The sequence below is a fragment of the Stenella coeruleoalba genome (assembly GCF_951394435.1).
Source record: "Stenella coeruleoalba genome assembly, chromosome: 14".
In the NCBI taxonomy this organism is placed as follows: Eukaryota; Metazoa; Chordata; class Mammalia; order Artiodactyla; family Delphinidae; genus Stenella; species Stenella coeruleoalba.
Window position 1 is genome coordinate 7,285,971 of NC_137160.1, and position 20,564 is coordinate 7,306,534.

The 20,564-nt window shown below is 40.3% G+C and overlaps 1 protein-coding gene across 11 annotated transcripts in view; it reads right to left on the reverse strand.

The window, feature by feature from the left end:
• The window catches only part of LOC307196893 (uncharacterized protein), a 965,113-nt gene that overhangs the window by 699,386 nt on the left and 245,163 nt on the right, over positions 1-20,564 (reverse strand). For 9 of the 11 annotated variants that reach the window (XR_013831268.1, XR_013831269.1, XR_013831270.1 and 6 more), the window contains one exon: positions 11,489-11,651. Coding sequence is in view for 1 of the 11 variants with exons in the window: in XM_079942345.1 (XP_079798471.1) it covers positions 11,624-11,651 (28 nt within the window). In the remaining 10 variants the exon portion in view is untranslated. Of the gene's footprint in view, positions 1-652; positions 1,430-10,331; positions 11,652-20,564 lie in introns of those variants that run through there. The other 2 variants (XR_013831277.1, XM_079942345.1) reach the window with 2 other exon arrangements.

The window sequence follows — 20,564 nt, forward strand, 5'->3', positions numbered from 1 at the left end:
TTAAAAATTAAAATTTTAAGTGGCTCACAGGTTACATCCACAAATCCAGCATTAACCCAAGATGTGGCTCAGTTCCAGAAACTTTTCTTTTTTTGCTCTCTTATACAGCTCTCTGAAACAATGTGTCATCCTAGAAGTTGACACTTCTAGAAGTTGACAGTCTTTTGACCACAAGGTGGCTGTGATTTCTTCAGATTTCCGTATTTGCGTTGGTTATTTATTTGGTATTCACTGTGTTTTTAGTAAACATCTTTCAGGTCTGCTACTCAGTGCTAGATCAATATGGGAAAAATCTAAATATTGTGGTTATATGAATACCAACCTCAAAGCAAATATACTCCTCTAATTCTAGTTGTTGGGTCTAGAAGAGCTTTTAAATAAAAAGTGTAATTACATATTACACTGAGTTCTTAAGGGAGCTATGGATCTCACAGCCAGGTTGCATCATATCTGTTCATGCAATTCAACAAATCAACACATACAAGCAAATAATACACATGTTAAGAAATAACAGAATGTCATTTGATGGCGATACACGCCAGGAAATAATCGTTAAACACACACAAAGAATGATGCTGACAAAAAATTTTTAATGCTTCAAGTATTCTACATTAATAAATTTTAAAGTATTTAACAACTCATGAAACTGGAAAGTTCAACAAAAGTGTATTCACTTGTATATACATATACATATATAACTAAGTCTTTAAAGTACATATTTATATAGCTAAGCATATGTTTATGTAACTGAGTATATATAACTAGGTGTATATAAAACTTTCAACCTTTAGTCACAGTTATTAGGCATTTTGTAACCAAAACAAAGAAACAAATAGGTTTGAGACCTGGTTAAAGTCAGATTACAATTCCCATACGAACTCCATCTGTCACTCCTTTTTTTCTTCCTTCTTGTATGTGTCTGCTCAGATAGCTTTAACAAAATGGGACAGACCAAGTGGCTTAAACAGCACACATTTATTTCCCACAGTTCTGAGGCTGGAAAGTCCAAGATCAAGGCTCCAGCACATTCCGCTCCTGGTGAGAGTTCTCTTCCTGGCCAGCAGGCAGTCACTTTTTCTCTGTGTCCTAACATGGCAGAGAGAGTGGGCTCTCTCTTTTCTTCTTCTTATAAGGCCACTAATCCCATCGTAGGGGTCCCACCCTCATGGCCTCAACTAACCCTAATTACCTCCCAAAGGCCCGATCTACAAATACCACCACATTGAAGATTAAGGCTTCAGTATAGGAACTTGGGTGGGGGGGAGACACAATTCTGTCCACAGCGCTTCTTATCTCTCCATCCATCACTTCTTTTATCTTCAAAAGAAAATTATACAAGAGCTGTGAAAACCTTGGGTGGCTAGAGATGTAAACGTAGGTGCCCAATGATGCCCGAGGTAAGTGCATTTAGGCAGAAAGGTAGAAGACTCTGTGGGTGACAGACATCATAAATTAATAGTGATTGTCTGAGAAAAGTGTTTTTATATCCGGTTAACGTTGGTTTTGCAATACTAATACTCCTATATGTCTTTTTATATGTTCTGTATTAAACTAGTAAAATTATATGCACAAACAGTATTAAAAGGCACTTACAAAATGAACATTCCTGGTACCAGTTACAAGCACAGTCTCCAGAGCCAGATGGTTTAGGTTTGAACACCTGTTCTGTCACTTACTAGCTAACTTTGGGCAAGTTCATAGACCTGTCTGTGCACCAATTTCCTTGTCTGTAAAAGAGGAATAACAATGCTATCTGTCTCATATGATGGTTGTGAAGATTAAATGAGCTAATTTATACAAAGCATCAATATATATATAATATAAAGAACAATTTCTGGTAGATAGTGAGCACTATACGTTTGTTATTATTAGCAATAAATAAAAGGATTGTTAACTATGAATATAAGACCCAAAAGATGCTCTCAGAGGAGTTTCGATTACAAATAAGACTGGAAATAAATATGGAGTTCAATACCAAGTCATGCAACAGTAACCCTAAAAATGTAGAGAGTTTCTGAATTGGTTAAATCATGTCGTGTGTACAAAGGCTAAAAGTTTTTGAGGATAACCAGAGCAGCCACCAAATCAAATGTAAAGTATATGAAGACATATTTGGTTCATTGCTGAATCCCCAGAACTCAACCAACATCTGTTCAATGTACAAATGAAGAAATATAAGCACCAACGGAATCATGTCTGCGTGAGGAACATTCAACATAAACAGTGGCAGTGAACTGGGCCAGTCAAGACTTCAGGGAAGCCCACCAGACATCTGGTCAACAATAAGAAGGGAAATGTTAGTCTGCTCATTTGTGAAGTCTTTATGTTAGCATTAAAGAGAGTAACAAACTCAAATGCTGGCTAAATATATCTAAGAATTTAGATATATTTACCTACCTAGAAGCCAGCTGTCAAAGACAATATGAGAAGTGTAGTACCCGGCAATAATTAACCACTCACTCCAACAATGTAGACAAGAAAGCTAAAGCAGGTAGGCCTTCTGCTTGTTCAGCCATTGAAGCCACTTCTTTTAGAAACACCACATGATTCACCTTGGAATAAAGTCCTCGAAAATAAGAGAATCCCAGCTAGAAAAGATATTAGCCCAACATTTGGACCTGTAATGGAAGCTCTACAGAAAGACAGCTTTGCTCTATTAAGAACCAGCTCTGTCTTTCATTGTTGCAAATCACAATCTGTGACTTGCAGCTATAGGTCTGGCTTGCAGAGGGTTTTGTCACAGTGTGATTTTAATGTATAAATAGCTAAAATTTCCAAATCTACAGCTGTTTGAGTATGCCATTAAAGTCTCCAATAGCCTTTTAAAGTTCTTTTTCTAGAGTAGTTAAGTGACAGAAAGTTTAGTAAGCATTTCTGTGTGGCTCTATTCTTTTGGCTACTTCAAAGTCTTCCAAATATCCATCTTTTCTACATGTTAATATTTCCAAGTTTTCATATGTTAATATGTTTTTAGTGTGCCGAATAATGTGATAAATGGCTAAAAAAATCCCCTGTTTATTGTCTCAGGAAAGCTGCTTAATTCCTAAAGAGAGACACAAGTAGTATTGAGCAGGTGAGCCAAGGAATGAATGGGAATTGAAAAGCAGAGATAGTGGGGCTTCCCTGGTGGCACAGTGGTTAAGAATCTGCCTGCCAATGCAGGGGACACAGGTTTGAGCCCTGGTCTGGGAAAATCCCACATGCCACGGAGCAACTAAGCCCGTGTGCCACAACTACTGAGCCTGTACTCTAGAGCCCGTGAGCCACAACCACCAAGCCCATGCGCCACAACTACTGAAGCCCGTGCGCCTAGAGCCGGTGCTCTGCAAAAAGAGAAGCCACTGCAATGAGAAGCCTGCGCACCGCAACGAAGAGTAGCCCCCGCTCGCTGCAACTAAAAACAGAAAGCCCACATGCAGCAACGAGGATCCAATGCAGCCAAAAATAAATAAATAAATAAATTTATGAAAAAAAAAGCAGAGATAGTGAAAGTTGGTATTTTAAGTATATTATATATATATTCTATATATTATGACTATTCCCTTAGCCAGTAAAGGATTTTCAAACAGACATAATGTGATTTGAACTCATAAGGTCTCTACTAACAGTATTTTATGTCATAAAACATGTAATTTTTCATTTCTTTGACCGTTTCGTCCAACAGCAGAGTGTGACACAATGTACAGCATAAATGAAAAATGAGACTTTGATATTTGCACGGAATTTACTTGCTCACTAAAAATAAAGTAACTAGTTAAGGAAATAAAATAAAAGGCAAGTTACTAATACAGAATACCTACGGAATCTGCATTTCTCATAACAGAGCCTAAATGCATTTTGAAGAGTCTTCCCAGATGGTGCTGACGTGCAGCTTGGTTTGTGAAAAGCTAGTGCAGACAATCCTGGGGGGTAAGTTAAGGAATGAAAAAAATCTGAGCAGGTTTAAATACTGTTTGGGAAGAGCAAGTTGAAGAGGGATAATGAGAAAAAGAGATAAAGGGGTAATCATTGCAAACAAGTTCTCTACAGGGACAGGGTGACACAATGATAAGCACGGAAGAACCAGTCGACTGAGACAGGAGAAGAAACCCACGTCTGCACTGGAGCACAAGGCATGGAGGAAGCATGGACACACAATTCAATCCATAGACTGAGTGGCAGAAAACTGATATTTCCAGGCTTTTCTCAAAGCCAAGCCATCTCTTGAGAGTGAGGAAAGATGCTATGAGGTTGGACATTCAATACAAGTGCAGAAAGCTTGAAGTAGCTGATTGTTTTGTAAATTAAGACACTATGTGTTCTTTGTTCTGGAGAGGTAAATAAAGAAACCTCTCATTAGTATTTTGTACGTGCCTTAAACTATTACAACTACCATCCATTCAAATATGAACTCTAGGATTGATGAATTGGGCTGGGCCATTAGAATAGCTGAAAAGCCATGTTGAAAGAAATTTATCAAGTTCCAAGGCAGGGCTGGTTGTGACAGCCTTTGTTAGTTGTGGGTGTCATATCATCTGTGATTACCAACCTCTATAATGAATCATTACGATTTCCACATCACAGCTTATTTTCAAAACATTCATTCTGGGGGAGGATGAAAAATTATTCTCTCTATAAACAATGTATTTCTGTTGAATCAACCCAGCTCTTTCATTTGTTTTTGGAGGCTCTAGCAAAGGATGCCTTTTCTCACGTTGCCCAGATTCCAGAATCGGCCCACATTCCTAGGCTCATGTTCTCCTACCTGCATGTTCAAACCAGGAACAGTGCCTATCTCTGGCAGTTCTTCCTTAGTCATGTCTCTCTCTGCTTTGATGGATTCCCATGGTTAGATTGAGCCCACCCTGATAATCCAAGGTAACCTTCTCCCATCTCCAGATTCTTAACATAATTACATCTGCAAAGTCCTTTTTGGTATTCAGTCTAACATATTTACAGGTTCTGGAGGTTAAGATATGGACCAGTTTGGGGGAAGGGAGCATTATGTTGTCCACCACACTTACTTATCATTTCTTTTCTTTTATGTTAAGTACTTTAAGTGTGCTTTCTAAGAAATTTTTACCTAATCTGAGTTTGGAAAGATTTTATCTTCTGTTTTCTAGAATATGTTTTATAGTTTCAGCATTTATGCTTAGATCTATATCTGTTTCAAGTTAAAACTTGTCTATTGTGTGAGGTACGGGCTGATGTTTATTTGTCCTATACATAATTAGCTGTTATAACATCATTTGTAGAAGTGATTATAATTTCCTACTTGAGTTACCTTGACAAGTTTGTCAAAAATTAATTAACTATATTTCTGGGTATATCTCTGTATTCTCTACTCTGTTCTATTGATTTGTAGGTCTACTTTTATGTTGATTACACTATCTTGATTACTGTAACTTTTCAGTAAGTCTTGGAATCTCTGGAGCTTTCCCTGGAACTGTTGCTTAAATATAAAAATTTTCTGTGAATTAAAAATGTAAGGCCAGAAACTATCAAACTCTTAGAGGGAAACATAGGCAGAACACTCTATGACATAAATCACAGCAAGATCCTTTTTGACCCACCTCCTAGAGAAATGGAAATAAAAACAAAAATAAACAAATGGGACCTAATGAAACTTCAAAGCTTTTGCACAGCAAAGGAAACCATAAACAAGACCAAAAGACAACCCTCAGAATGGGAGAAAATATTTGCAAATGAAGCAACTGACAAAGGATTAATCTCCAAAATTTATAAGCAGCTCACGCAGCTCAATAACAAAAAAGCAAACAACCCAATCCAAAAATGGGCAGAAGACCTAAATAGACATTTCTCCAAAGAAGATATACAGATTGCCAACAAACACATGAAAGAATGCTCAACATCATTAATCATTTGAGAAATGCAAATCAAAACTACAATGAGACATCATCTCACACTGGTCAGAATGGCCATCATCAAAAAATCTAGAAACAATAAATGCCGGAGAGGGTGTGGAGAAAAGGGAACACTCTTGCACTGTTGGTGGGAATGTAAGTTGATACAGCCACTATGGAGAACAGTATGGAGGTTCCTTAAAAAACTACAAATAGAACTACCATACAACCCAGCAATCCCACTACTGGGCATATACCCTGAGAAAACCATAATTCAAAAAGAGTCATGTACCAAAATGTTCATTGCAGCTCTATTTACAATAGCCCGGAGATGGAAACAACCTAAATGTCCATCATCGGATGAATGGATAAAGAAGATGTGGCACGTATATACAATGGAATATTACTCAGCCATAAAAAGAAACAAAACTGAGCTATTTGTAATGAGGTGGACAGACCTAGAGTCTGTCATACAGAGTGAAGTAAGTCAGAAAGAGAAAGACAAATACCGTATGCTAACACGTATATACGGAATTTAAGAAAAAAAAATGTCATGAAGAACCTAGGGGTAAGACAGGAATAAAGACACAGACCTACTAGAGAATGGACTTGAGGATATGCGGAGGGGGAAGGGTAAGCTGGGACAAAGCGAGAGAGAGGCATGGACATATATACACTACCAAACGTAAGGTAGATAGCTAGTGGGAAGCAGCCACATAGCACAGGGAGATCAGCTCTGTGCTTTGTGACTGACCGCCTGGAGGGGTGGGATAGGGAGGGTAGGAGGGAGACGCAAGAGGGAGGAGATATGGGGATATATGTATATGTACAACTGACTCACTTTGTTATAAAGCAGAAACTAACACACCATTGTAAAGCAATTATACTCCAATAAAGATGTAAAAAAAATAAAAAATAATAGTAGTTGCTGGAGGGAGGGGCAGGAAGAGGAATGAAGTTGAGGAAGGTAACACAGGGAACTTCCATTTTATCTGTAATATTTTAGGTCTTATTTGGATGATGGGTACCCAGATAATATGTAATTCTCTAAATCTCTTTATTTTTCTGTGCTATTTCGTATTAAAACTACTTTACAAAGTTAATGACAGACTTTATCAGGTAATAATAATAATGAATTGCTGATAATCTGGCACTTTTTCTCCACTTATACAAAAACTGTTCTTTTTTCAGGATCCAGCTGAAAACATTCCCCAGCTGAGACCATATACAACAATTGCTCCTCATTAGGACATCATAGTATTTACCATCTGTACCAACCATGACATATATTTTATATACTACCTTGTACTTTAATATATGTGATAATTCCCATTCTAAATGGAAATATCCTCAAATGGATGAATCATACATTTGTATCTCTAGCGATTTGCATTTAGCAGGTGTTCAGTAAATAATAGTCTAAAACACAGAAGGCTATCTGATAACAGAAAGAGAACTCTTTCTGGGAAGTAGAAGTAGTATACTAACATTTGTTGTTAATAAAAGATGCTTCCTGTACACAACAATATTCGGTAGCACTCACCAAAGCAGAATTGAACAAGAATGGAAAGAATCAGCAGAATGCTATTTAAATACTGGAGCATAACTGAATCACTTTGCTGTACACCTGAAACTAACAACATTGCAAATCAACTATACTTCAATTTAAAAAAAAGATCTAAAAACTTACAGGCTGCTGTCAAACATTGGTCCTTGAGGAATCAGTATGGTTCATCTAAGATACTGACTGCTTTTCTTGCTATCCCATTATAATAATTATCCTCATTCCTTGTCCATTAAGTGTTCCACTATTCTTTGAATAGAGTTTTTCAAACTTCTTGAAATATACCTAACAAAGCTATTTATGCTGCCAAAATTTCTCTGTCTTCACTAAAATGACTTTAGTTCAACATTTCAAAAATGTGTAGAATGTGCCCACTTGGATCCCAGATGTGGTGCTTTGGAAAGATAAGGCATGTGCACAGCCTGGTGAAAAGACAGACACACGTGGACAGGAGGATCATCGTTCCAGCAGACTTGTGTGTGGAGCACAGCCCTCCTATGCATCAGCGACAGCCCTATAGGGGACAAAGGCGAAAGCTGGGTGACCTCAAAGACAAGTTGGATTTCCCAGCAGAAACCCAAGGAAATGAAATTACATTTGAGGTGGGACTCCTGGAACTTTCCTTTGGAATCCAGTTGTAGTTTTTCATATTCTTCCCTATTCAATTTCACATCATCTGTTTTGGATGATCTCTCAGCCCGTTGAGTGTTTGTTGAAGATTCTTAATGAATTACCTAACAAATTGGCATGAGCTCATTTGTGAAGGTGATATGGGTGATATGCACTTGTTCTTCTATCAGTCGGACAAGCCAAGGGCACTCAGGAGGCACGCTTGTGTTAAAGTATGACCCCAGGAACCAAGAGGGACTGACTGGGGGCTGATTAAGTACAGAGGACTCTGAGACTGTCATGAACACAAACACCGAAACAAGTTTCCGGGTGCTGGGGGTGCTAATTATCGTCTGTAGGTAGTTGGGATGGGAGGGCTGCAAATAAAGTAAGATTGCCATGTAACAAGGGGGTCAAAGCCTCTGATGTCATGACCTTGCTGTATGCTGTGTCAGTTTCCTAGAGCTACCATAACAAAACACCAACAAGAGAGTAGCTTAAAACACCAAAACGTATTCTCTCACGGTTCTGGAGATTAGAAGTCCAAAATGAAGGTATCGGGAAGGGCATGCTCCCTCTGGCAGCTCTACGGAAGAACCTTCTTTGCCTCTTCTAGTGTCTGGTGCTTGTTGACAGTCCTTGGCGTTCCTTAGCTTGTAGATACATCGCTCCAGTCACATGGCCGTCTTCTCCCTGTGTGCCTTTATTTCATCTTCTCTGTGTTCATGCCTGTCTCTGTGTCTAAATTTCCCCTGTGTATAAGGACACCAATCATACTGGATGCAGGCCCTCCCTAATGACCTCATTTTAACTTGATAACCTCTATAAAGATTCTATTTTCAAAAAAGGTCACATTCTGATGTTCTAGGAGTTAAGACTTCAACATATCGTTTTGGGGGGAGAGACAATTCAGTCCATAACATATGCCTTACTGAAATCCAGATATACAATGTTTACAAGAGTTTATTGATCTATATAGGACATAAGTCTCATTTGGAGTAATTAGTACTTATTTAGCTCCAACATGCCTAAGAGTGGTTATATCTTTTTCAATAAGTAACAAATCCTGTTTAATAGTATGCTTAAGATCATATTTACAGCTCCATGTTTGATTATTATTCATATTCTGTTTGTTGGTGTAGAAACATCTGACAGTTTCCAAAGATAGCGAAGATAGTGTGCCTTTTGATTCCTCATTGCCATTTCCTGATAGTTCATAATTTCTCTAAATTATACCTTCCGTACTTCGTGATGCCTGGTTTTACATAGTAGTTTTAACATTTTCTCATTCCTGAAAAAATTTCCATTTCAAGCTCTCTTCATAGGGATGGTGGTTCTTCATTCCTAAACCACTGTTTGGAATTTTTATATTTTGCAAGTTTTATAAATCTTTAGTCAAATAGAATAAATGGTGTTTTATTTATCCTAGGTCACTTCAGTCTTTTGTACACTAACGTGTATTGAAAAGTTTGAAGAGAAGGATATAACACACAATGTCTGCCATATATATTAGCTCATGGAAACCTTTCACTATATAATATCACACAGGAAACATACTTAGGAATTACTGTCCTAAGCCATATACCTACTATAAATAAATTTTTAAACCCTATTCCTTAAAATCATCTCTATAATCAGATACTCAGTTCACTTTGTCCTCTCCTATCTCTTTAGTGTTATGACCTTCGATCCCTAAGAAGAAATTAAAATATTACCTTTTTTTCTGTTCATCCCATCTTCTACTTAGTTAAAAAACAAAACAAACAAACAAAAAAAAACACCAGTTTTTTCCATCTCTTTCTCCTGAGTAGTCATCTAAACTTGGTGAACTTAAGAAGACACGCGTGTGTACCTAGAATGACATCCTTTGGCGAATCTCCTTTCTCTCACATGAAAAAAATACTTCTCAGTCTATTAGGTTTGGTTGGGGCCAACCCTGCCCAGGAATGAGTCAGACTAAAGTATTCCACCTTCCTTGGATCGGGGTTGTACACATGACACAAAGCAAAATGAGTCAGACTAAAGTATTGAGTCAGACTAAAGTATTCCACCTTCCTTGGATCGGGGTTGTACACATGACACAAAGCAAAACAGACAGATTTATCCCTGGAGGTTTTACAGTCAAAAGAAAAAGAAAGAAAAGAGAAAAGAAAAAAGAGAAGTAAAGAAGATCCTTGGTTTGCTTGAAAACGGCAAGCTGTGAAAATAATGTAGATATTTCATGTTCAGCAATCAATATGTACATATCCTTTCCGCCTTGGGAAGTTTGAGTTAATTTTCTAAGTCAGGCAATGGAGAAAGTCGTAACACATGCGTTTCAGGTATTAGCAAGGCATCAATGATTCCTATAGTTCATACTTACCCAAACAGTACTCAATATAATTGAATATTTCTCCATTTGGAAGAGGTCCTAAATTCACACAGAAATAACAATAGCTAGCTTTCCTGTTTAGTTCAATTTCTGTTTCTTTTAGGAACTGCATTTGCAAGTACAGCTAGGCTTTTTCTTCAGAAAGAAAGTCACCTAAGAGCAGAGACGATATGTGGCCTCATTTGCATCTTCCATAAATCTTAGCAGAGTGTTCACTAACTATTTGTTACACTAAATTATTTCTTTGATATCTTAGTAGATAATTATAATCAATAGACTCTATGATACATTAACTGCTCCATCTCCAATTAAAATGTATCCACCGTATCTCAAACACCATACCCATCTTAAGATATTTTACATAAATTGCTCACAACTGAATATCATGTTGAGGGATTTCCTGTGCCTTTGTTTCTAGCAGCCTGTTTTCCCTTAGTTTGAAATATTAGTCTCTAAAGACTAGTTTCCCTTGAGCAGATGATCAAGATTAACAATCCTGCTGCACTTTCTGTTCCATGAGGAAATCTTTTTACTCAATTTCTCCAGGGAAACAAATTCAGTCTCTACCCTTCTTCATTTGTTTGGCTAACTTATGTTATTTCCAGTTGCCTCTGCTGCTGCTGTTACTGTTATAATGTCCAAATTTTGGAGTTAAGTTGTCTGAATAACAATGAGAACATCCCAAGAAAGCTTGTTATTTTTTCTTAAAATACTAGGCACAGTATTCCTACAGGAACTTTTGGAGCAAGAGGCCCTTTTGATCCCTCTTTATTTCCACTCTGTGGGCTATTAAGATCTTCCTACCCCACCCCTGCCCAGGGTTTCACTTAACAGAAGCTTCAGCAAACATCGTTCGAGCACCTGCTTTCCACCAGCTTCTGCCTTTGACATTGTGGAAACAGCTGAAAAACACACCTCGTTTTCCTTCCACCAAATGTTTTTTCTTCCCTGAACATCAACCCCTGTGGTCTAACTGACCACTTCATGATGCTTCTGCTATTTTATTTTTTGGCCTGGATTTCTTACAACTTTCTGTGTTGGTTAAGGCTAGAGTTGGCTGCTACAACAGAGAATGATAATGGTAGCTTAAATATAATTGACCTTTTTCTCACTCATCCAGTAGTCTGGGTAAAAGTTGTCCAGGGCTCGTAGGGCGGCTCCTGGGGTCTGGTGCGTGGGCAGCTTCCTCGGCCTGGTTGTTCTGCCGTCCCAAGAGGGTTGCTTCATCCTCGGGGTCTAAGAGGACTCACTCACACCTGCGATCCTGCCGGTAAGAAGGAAAAAGGGGGATGGAGGACAGGCCTCATACCCTCCACTCAAATCCCGCCTGGCCAGAACATGGCTACACTTCTTTGCAATAAGAGTATAGAAAATATCATTCTTATTCTTGGCTGCTAAGACCCAGAAGTTGTACAATTATAGGAAAAATGAGAAAAGTTATTGGGACACTTAGTAACTCAGCAGAGTTTACTCATCGTCTCAACACAATTCACCAGGTGCTATTAAGACCCTGATTGAAATTATAAGGTATTTCACCTGATACACAGAAGTTTATCCTCGGTTACAGGATAGGTCATTAGTTGTTAAGAACCGTACGTTAAGATAAGGTTTTGCAGTTAAATTTCCTTCAATCACCAGCCAATAGCTTCTATTGAAGCTGAACTCTGCTACGCATCTAAACCAACCGCCCAAGCACTCCCAGGAGGTGCAGACTCTCTATATTTTTCTCATTAACTGAGTAGAACATCACATGGTGAGTAATCCCAGTCTTTGGAATCCAGAGATTATAACAGACACCCGAAAATCCCATAGAAGTTTTATCTTCCTTGCTTCTACAAATCGTTATATATGTCTCCATGGGAAAACAGAAGAAACACGCTTGTGTGATAACAACGTCATTGTAGCACGATTGGCTCTACTCATTTCAATCCTGTCATTATTATGAATGCCTTCTCATTACTTTGCGTTTAACACCGGATAAGAATAAAGGAAAAGAAATTAGTGCGGGATACGGTTGAGAGTTTTCTCATGTACTCATACAAAGGTGATATCACAGAGAGACCACTTGTTCAAAAGATATTAGCATTGACTTTGGGGAGAGAAAGTGAAATAATTATAAGTAGCTGAGAAAAAGAAAGCTAGGAATTGTTCAATGTTCAGAGGCCGTCCCACACAGCAATGAAAAATCAGGATGTAAAAATGAGTTTTGCATAGTAAGTGTGTTTTATGGTATGAAAGCACTGCTTTGAAATGAAGGTGCAGGGCGCATCAACTCTAAGTGCCCTGTTCATTACACGCAAGGCTTCCGCAGTCGGGTGGCATTAAGTCTACAGTTTTGTATTGCAAGTCAGGCCACAGGATACGTATTATTTTACAAGGAAATATTGCAGGTGGTCGGAGGTGCCTGCAAACATACACTCGAGATAGAATAACGATGCCTGGCACGTTTCTTCTACACACAGAATTTAGAGATGGGAAGGAGAATCCTCGCTCATCTTAAAGAATCAGCCCACTGGTCCTCAAGTAAGGTTGATGCCCTGGTTCAATACAGTCACACATGGGGAGGAGGGAGACGTGCACCAAACAACTAATTCAAAACCTTCAGAACAGAAGCATCCCGTGAGTGGTCCATCCACAAGAAGCCCACTTCTCACCACGGAAACCAGGAAGAGCTGTCAGAATTTTCAGAGTTCAGGCCTCTGCCATTGCTCAAGGGGAAGCCATGGACGCCTTCACGTCCTCTGCTTCTAGACGTCAGAATTTTCATAGTTCAGGCCTCTGCCATTGCTCAAGGGGAAGCCATGGGCGCCTTCATGTTCTCTGCTTCTAGACGTCAGAATTTTCATAGTTCAGGCCTCTGCCATTGCTCAAGGGGAAGCCATGGGCGCCTTCATGTCCTCTGCTTGTAGACGTCTTTTCCAAAAGTGAAGGCACTCCTTTTTTTCTCTCTTTTTTTTTTTTTTTCTTGGCTGCGTTGGGTCTTTGTTGCTGTGTGCAGGCTTTTCTCTAGTTGCGGCGAGCGGGGGCTACTCTTCTCTGTGATGCGCGGGCTTCTCATTGCGGTGGTGTCTCTTGTTGTGGAGCACGGGCTGTAGGCGCAGGGGCTTCAGTAGTTGTGGCTCGCGGGCTCAGTAGTTGTGGCTCACGAGCTTAGCTGCTCTGCGGCATGTGGGATCTTCCCGGACCAGGGCTCGAACCAGTGTCCCCTGCACTGGCAGGTGGATTCTTCACTGCGCCACCAGGGAAATCCTGAAGGCACTTTTTAAGGGTCATGTTTAAAGTTCTTTTTTAGCATCGAGAATAAAATCCAACACAGCAGACCTAACTGAAAACTCTGTGCCACACGTTAGAACTTACTACACAGGGTTAGCGTCTACATCCCATAACTCCCGTGAAAGGTGAGGAAAAACAGTGTGGTGCCCTGGAAGGCAAGAATGGGTCAGAAGATTGGTGCAGGGGGACTCTGGGGAACCCGGAGCTGAGCTTGCTACACAGGCATCATTTTCACTATCTGGGTGAAAAGATGTCGAGGAATTGAAAGGACTTTGTGATTCTAATGGAGAAGCCATTTCAAAGAGAATGTGCAGATGTTCAGTTGCAGCCCAAATGGATAATGGATCATAATAGCTTGTACATCAAAGAAAGGTTAGGTCACGGCTATGCACGGCACACATCCTGACGGCAGTGAAATGGCAAGGAGATGGCTGCTCGCATGATCTACTTATAAATACATTTTCTGCCTCAAAAAGACCTGCTCTCCCTCCCACCCCTGCTTTTCTGGCTGTGGCTCACGGACTCCTTGTGTTTACCTCTTATTAATCCTTAAGCCTTACATGTTTTGGTACATGTTTTCTACTTGGGCAGTTGACATTTTCAAATGTCTACCACAGTGACATTTGGAGCCAGTGGTCTTATATCTAAAGGGCCCACAGTGATACGCTCTAGATGCAAATGAGAGATGGTTCCTGGTCCCCCAAGGAGGAAAGATGTGTCTTCCAGGGCCCATTATCCCAGACTCCTCTTTTAATATCTTTATGATAACTAAACCTATAGGTGCAAGATTTGAACATACAGTATTATAGATATACTGTATCTTGATTCCAACAGGACACTTTTTTTTAAAAGACAAGATGTCTTTGGAGATGTACTGATAAATACAGACTAGAAAACAATGTGATTACATATACACATAGTTGGGTAGACATCCTATCATAAAAAATCTTGGTCAATGGGCTGATGCAGAAATTTTTTAAATGGGAGAAGTGTTTCTAACATATCTCAAAGTTCCACCCTTGGCTTTTCCTATTTAACACAGAGATATAAAAGGATATTTATTTCTAAAATTTCAGTGTAACATAGATTTCAGAGCAGTAGTTAATTGGTCAGATGATTATTTTAATTTAGAATAACAGCTTGAAATCTGTAACATTAAGCTCCTGAAATAGAGGGAGAGACAAAGTTGACAACAGTCCATATGGAAAGGGCCAACACAAGTCAACAGAGGAGTATGATACCCAAATAGCAAATGTGAAATAAGGCTAGGTTCGTGGAAACGAAGCACTGAAATCAAGAAAGATGATTCAGTAGAGATTACAAAAGGGAATGATCAACTTTGAGAGATCACAGGTATGTCCATTACCCTGATGTTGGCAAGGATTTCATGGGCATATACATATATGTCAAAACTTAAATGGTATACTTTAACTATCTACAGTTTAATGTGTGTCCACTTTACCTCAATAGAGTTGTTCTTTAAAAACAAACAAAAAATTTTTTTAAAGAAAGATGATTCATTCACTCAAATTCAATGAGCATTTTAGGCACCCGTGCACTCTGAACATGACTGGGATTCAAAGTGTGAACAGGGCCGAGACATCAGAGAACTTTCAGCGTGACGTGTGTGATGGCGTTGACAGATCTGTAAACATAAATGTCAGAGAGTGTGATGCTCAGAGCTGCCGCCCAACAGTGCTGCCCGCAGCACCCAGGCTCATGTTAGCTCTGCCTCGTGACAGACGCCCATGCCACACTGACTAATACACGTTCTGAATGTCACCTGAACCTGGGGATAGGGTTCTATAACAACATTGTGCCTAAAGATAGGCTGAGTTTCTAAGAAAGCAGGAGCCAGGACGCGACACTGTAGACTAAGGAAGCGCTGTGAACACAGGCCGAGAGATGTTAAGAGTGATGGATTAAGCGCAGGTGGATGTGACGGGTCCACGGAAGGGCTCTGATGGAACGCAGGCCTGGAGGGGGAGGGAGTGAGCCCAGGCATGGATTCTGGTACCATAGTTACAATAAGAGTGAGTACAATCTCCAAGGAAGAGAATGCAAAAAGGAAAGAGCAGAAGACCCCATTAGATGAAACTATGGTTTGTATTCTAAGAAAAGCAGTAAGAAATTAGGAATCACTGAAGATCAACGATGTAGCATAAGTCCTTTTTGTAGAAAGTAGAGGATAAAAAGCTCAGATAGCACAGTCCTACCTACAACCCACTTCTGTATACTGGAGCAGATCTCTGAAGGATGACATAACATCAAACAGAACATAAAGCAAAAAGAGGCTTTAATTTTATTTGTCCCACAGTAGTCACTGTTCACATGACCCCAAATATTCCGCTGAAAAATTTAAAACTTCAGTTTGCTATTGACATGTCGCCAATCACAAATGAGCTGAAGTTATTCTTTCCAAGGGCTCCTGGGGCTTCGTGAAGGCAACCTCAACACGTGAGTTTTCTCACCCTGGTTTTCCCAACCTTCTTTTTTCCCAGTAACTTCCTTGGTAACCATGGCAATGTCTGAAGGGTGCTGAAGGGGGAGGGGGGAATGAATAAACATCTTCTACAGGATTCAGCTCAGAGGTGGCCAGAATTATAAATTATGATTTTCATGGACACGCACAACAGTCATCTGATTGGAGCTTCATGCTTGGAAAATGAAAAGTTCGCTTCGGCTACACCCCCTGTGCTGTCCCAAGGCCCCCACTGATGTCCTACGTCTGGGCTCCCGCAGCAGCCGCTGCCACCTAACTTAATGCCGAAACCTGAGAAGACCCACGTCTCCCTTCCAGAGACACAGCGTCAGGAGGAAGGGGAAATGCAGCTCTGGCAGGAGGTCACAGCCAGGCACCTTTATTGTTATTACTGAAGAGACAGTGATCAGAGGCTCTGCTGTGAGCGTCACCCTTGACAGGGATCATTGTGAACAACTAGAATTCCATTTTATGGCTTCTCTTTAAAAAAACATGCATATACTTGGGAGATGGCCCTTCTGAAACCCAGCCCTATCTTGATTCAATGCTTCTGTACTGTGTGACTGCCTCTGATTGTTGTGTGGTACAGTGGCAGAAGCTGAAAATAGCCTTACATCAAACTTAGTGATGCCAGTTGCGATTTTTAAGTTGAAACAGAAGGTGACCCTTCCCAAGAACAATCCCTTATGTCAAACCAACTGTTAGAGCAGGGATGACCACCCTCACCGCAGTTGCCGTCCGCTTAGTCACAGCTGCCCTGCCCTCCGCGGCTGCTGGGAGCCTCGCCTGGAGGGGCCGTGCCGTCCTTGACCTTGCACGTCTGGCTGCGGTGGCTCACGTCTTATTAAGGTTCAGGTACACTGAGGTGCATGCCGCCCAGGTGCTGGGCTTTTCTGCTGTGGTACGGAATATGCGACCCAGTCACACCTGTGTGACAGCCCTCAGGTTGAAAATGCAGGCTGTGCTATTTGCAGAGGGTTTATTGTAAATAGATTTCGCCTTCTCTAAAGGCACTGCTGTGGCATTAGGTAACATCAGAATGTCCTTTGATCCAGGGGCACAGAACCCTGAGGCCACAGAGACACGCAAAAACTTTCATCCAGAACAATCCCCAATTCTCACTTTATGAAAGGGGTCACCTGTGTATAGCTTTTGACGGTTACTATTGAATTCATGGTGGTTAAACCTAAAGTTCTCCATCTTCCTTGTGGTGGTTCTCCTACCCACCTCTCCACTGGACGGTTTTACAGTCTATATCGTTGCTGGGGAGCTGAGACGTGTAAAATTATAAAACATTAGACAGAGGAGCTGGTTCAACATTCTCACTCCATGTAAAGGTGAAGAAGCTGAGTGAATATTTCACTGTTTTTGTTTATATCTTTTTCCAGCCCATTGATTTATTTTTTCAAAACCTCACTGTCTTTTTCTGGCTCCCTGTTTGCCTGGAACATTCAATCTTTCTGTACGATTTCAAAAAATAAGTCAGCTTCATTCTCATAGATATTCTTCTGAGGATGTTCTTTCTGTATCTACTCTGTAATCTGAGAAAGGCATAAATGAAATGCTACCTCTCCTTTCTCTCACACATCAAATCATTTTATTTATTTATTTATTATTTTTATTTTTTGTTTTGCGGTACGCAGGCCTCTCACTGCTGTGGCCTCTCCCGTTGCGGAGCACAGGCTCCGGACGTGCAGGCCCAGCAGCCATGGCTCACGGGCCCAGCCGCTCCGCGGCATGTGGGATCTTCCTGGACCGGGGCACGAACCCGTGTCCCCTGCATCGGCAGGCGGACTCTCAACCACTGCGCCACCAGGGAAGCCCCATCACATCATTTTAAATTGGAGAAGGAACACAACGGGGAATATCACAGCTTGAAATTTATGTTGTTGTCCACGTTACTTTACCTGCCAGGAAGAACTACAAAGTTCAGGATTCGGGGGCAGATTTGAGAAGCGTCACGTCCTCCAGATCACTATTTGAAATTTAGGATTTTTGAAATCTAGTGAAGCAATGAACTAGCGAAGGCTGGAAGAGGACTTCTTGGATGAAAATGTTATAAATGCTCTAGGAATTGCTCCATGAGTTTGGACAGGGTCTGAATGTAACACCTAGGAGTTAGAAGCCAGGGTAGATCCAGCAGATTCAGCCATGACCTGGATCTAATCCCAGAGCAGTCAGACTAATATGGGGAAGTCCTTTAACAATGTGAACCACACTGTTCATTTTTAAATAGAATTGTGCCTGGTAGTTTAAAATGGTATCTGGAAGACTCACAGTCATCTTGTAGCCGAGGCCTTTGGCACCTGACTAGGCTAGGCTCCAGGCGGGGTTAGAAACACTCCTCTCCCTGGTTCAGCTGAAGAGCAAGGGACATGGGCATCGTTCACCTGGGGACTGTGTTGAAAGCATCTGTCACTTTAAATTCATGGTGCTGTTTTAAGGTTTCTCTGTCATTCAAATCTGTGCTTCTCGAATACTCATCCAGGAAGAGGCTCTCCCTGGCACATGGAGTAAAGGAGTGCTATACTGAAGGTGTTCTTTCTATCACATAAAATTCCCTCCATGGTTGGAGCTCTGGGAGTGTGACTGCTGACTTTAGCCATGGCCTTGATCTTGCTTGTCCTCTGTCTTCATAAACAGCACTGTGAACGCCGCGTTGCAAGTAATGTAGGGACAGAGGCTCTTCTTAGCTCTGGTTCCAACGAGATCATTATTTCCATCCTATTTCCTTTTCAGAGCAACAGAGACAACAAAGCCTTAACTTCTGGGCATCTTTCAAGAGCAATTAATGGAACAGTGAAACTTGAATGCATTCCAACTTAGGGATAAAAAACAATATTTGTTAAAGTTCCATCAATGAAGGTATTCACTGTCTCAGATAGGTATCTAGTAGACGGGTCACTGCAGACATGAAGACATGTAAATGAATGCTTCCTGCATGCCAGGCCCCATGCCAAGGGTTTTACTGACACACTTTTATTTAATTCTTAAAATATATCTTGAGATAAGCAAAGCTATAAATGAACAACTAATTGTCCCCAAGTCACAAACCTAGTAAAAGGTGGATTTAAAAATTCTAACTCAAATTTGTCTCACTTGAAACCTTATCTTTTCATTATGCCATTACTTCAAAATACGTATTTTTAAAAATTCTGAAAACTAATTACTAAACTTGCAAGAGATTTCGCATTTTCTTACAGACACTATCATATATTTGAAAAAGTATACAGAAAAAGCTTAATAGAAGTAATAGAAGATAATTAAGAGAAAATATTTAGGGAAAAAAGGACTAGAATATACCAAAAGATGCTGACGTCATTGCCATCAACACTAAAAACTGTACATACAAAAATTATCAGAGCATTCCATTTTTCTACCAGTTTTGGTTTTGGGTTGTTTCTGCTTTCCTTTTTCTTTTTCTTTTTTGTGGTACACTCTCACCGTTGTGGCCTCTCCCATTGCGGAGCATAGGCACCGGGCGCACAGGCTTAGCGGCCACGGCCCGCCGCTCCGCGGCATGTGGGATCTTCCCGGACCGGGGCATGAACCCGCATCCCCTGCATCGGCAGGTGGACTCTCAACCACTGTGACACCAGGGAAGCCCCTGTTTTTGCTTTTAATAACTGAATCCTTAGGAACAAACTACTAGGTATAAAATAAAAAAGATACAAGGATATAATGTACAGCACAGGGACTATACCAACCTTTATAATAACCTTCAAATGGAGTATAATTTATAAAAATATTGAATCACTATGTAGCACACCTGAAACTAATATAACATTATAAATCAACTGTACTTCAACAAAAAATAAAAAGTAACTGACTTCTTGCTCATGAAATGTTACAGAGAGTTCTCATTAGATTTCTAGACAAATTTTCTAGAAATAAATAAATCTATCCAACTGCACTGGAATCTCAGAAAACAGATTCCTCTGCAGTTCTAGGCTGTTAGACTCTGTACTAAATCTGAGAATTTGGAACAGTTATCAGCACAGATTTTCCATAGTTGTGATGCCTGGGGAGTCTGACAAGAGAGCTACAGGGGCCCCACACACTTGCTCTCAATAGATCAGGGTCTGTCGGAAAGACAAGACACCTTCACAGGAGAGTTCCAGAAAGGGAGTGTTTATATAGTGGGGGGACCTGGCAAGCAAGAATGGGGCATCTGTTACCAGGAAGAGGTAAGGCTGTGAGGGAGGGATCCCTTAGGTTCTTTACTTAAGGAAAACTCTCATATGAAATGGACTTGTTCAACCCTTTTTGATCAGTCTATACAGTCAAGTTGGAAACTATTCTGAAGGGAAATGAACATAATTGGTATTTTGTAGTAATTTTGATGGAAGCACCACCGTGGAAACTTCTTTCCACTCTAACCTATGGGGAAGATTACCTACTGAAAGTCATGTACATGTATAA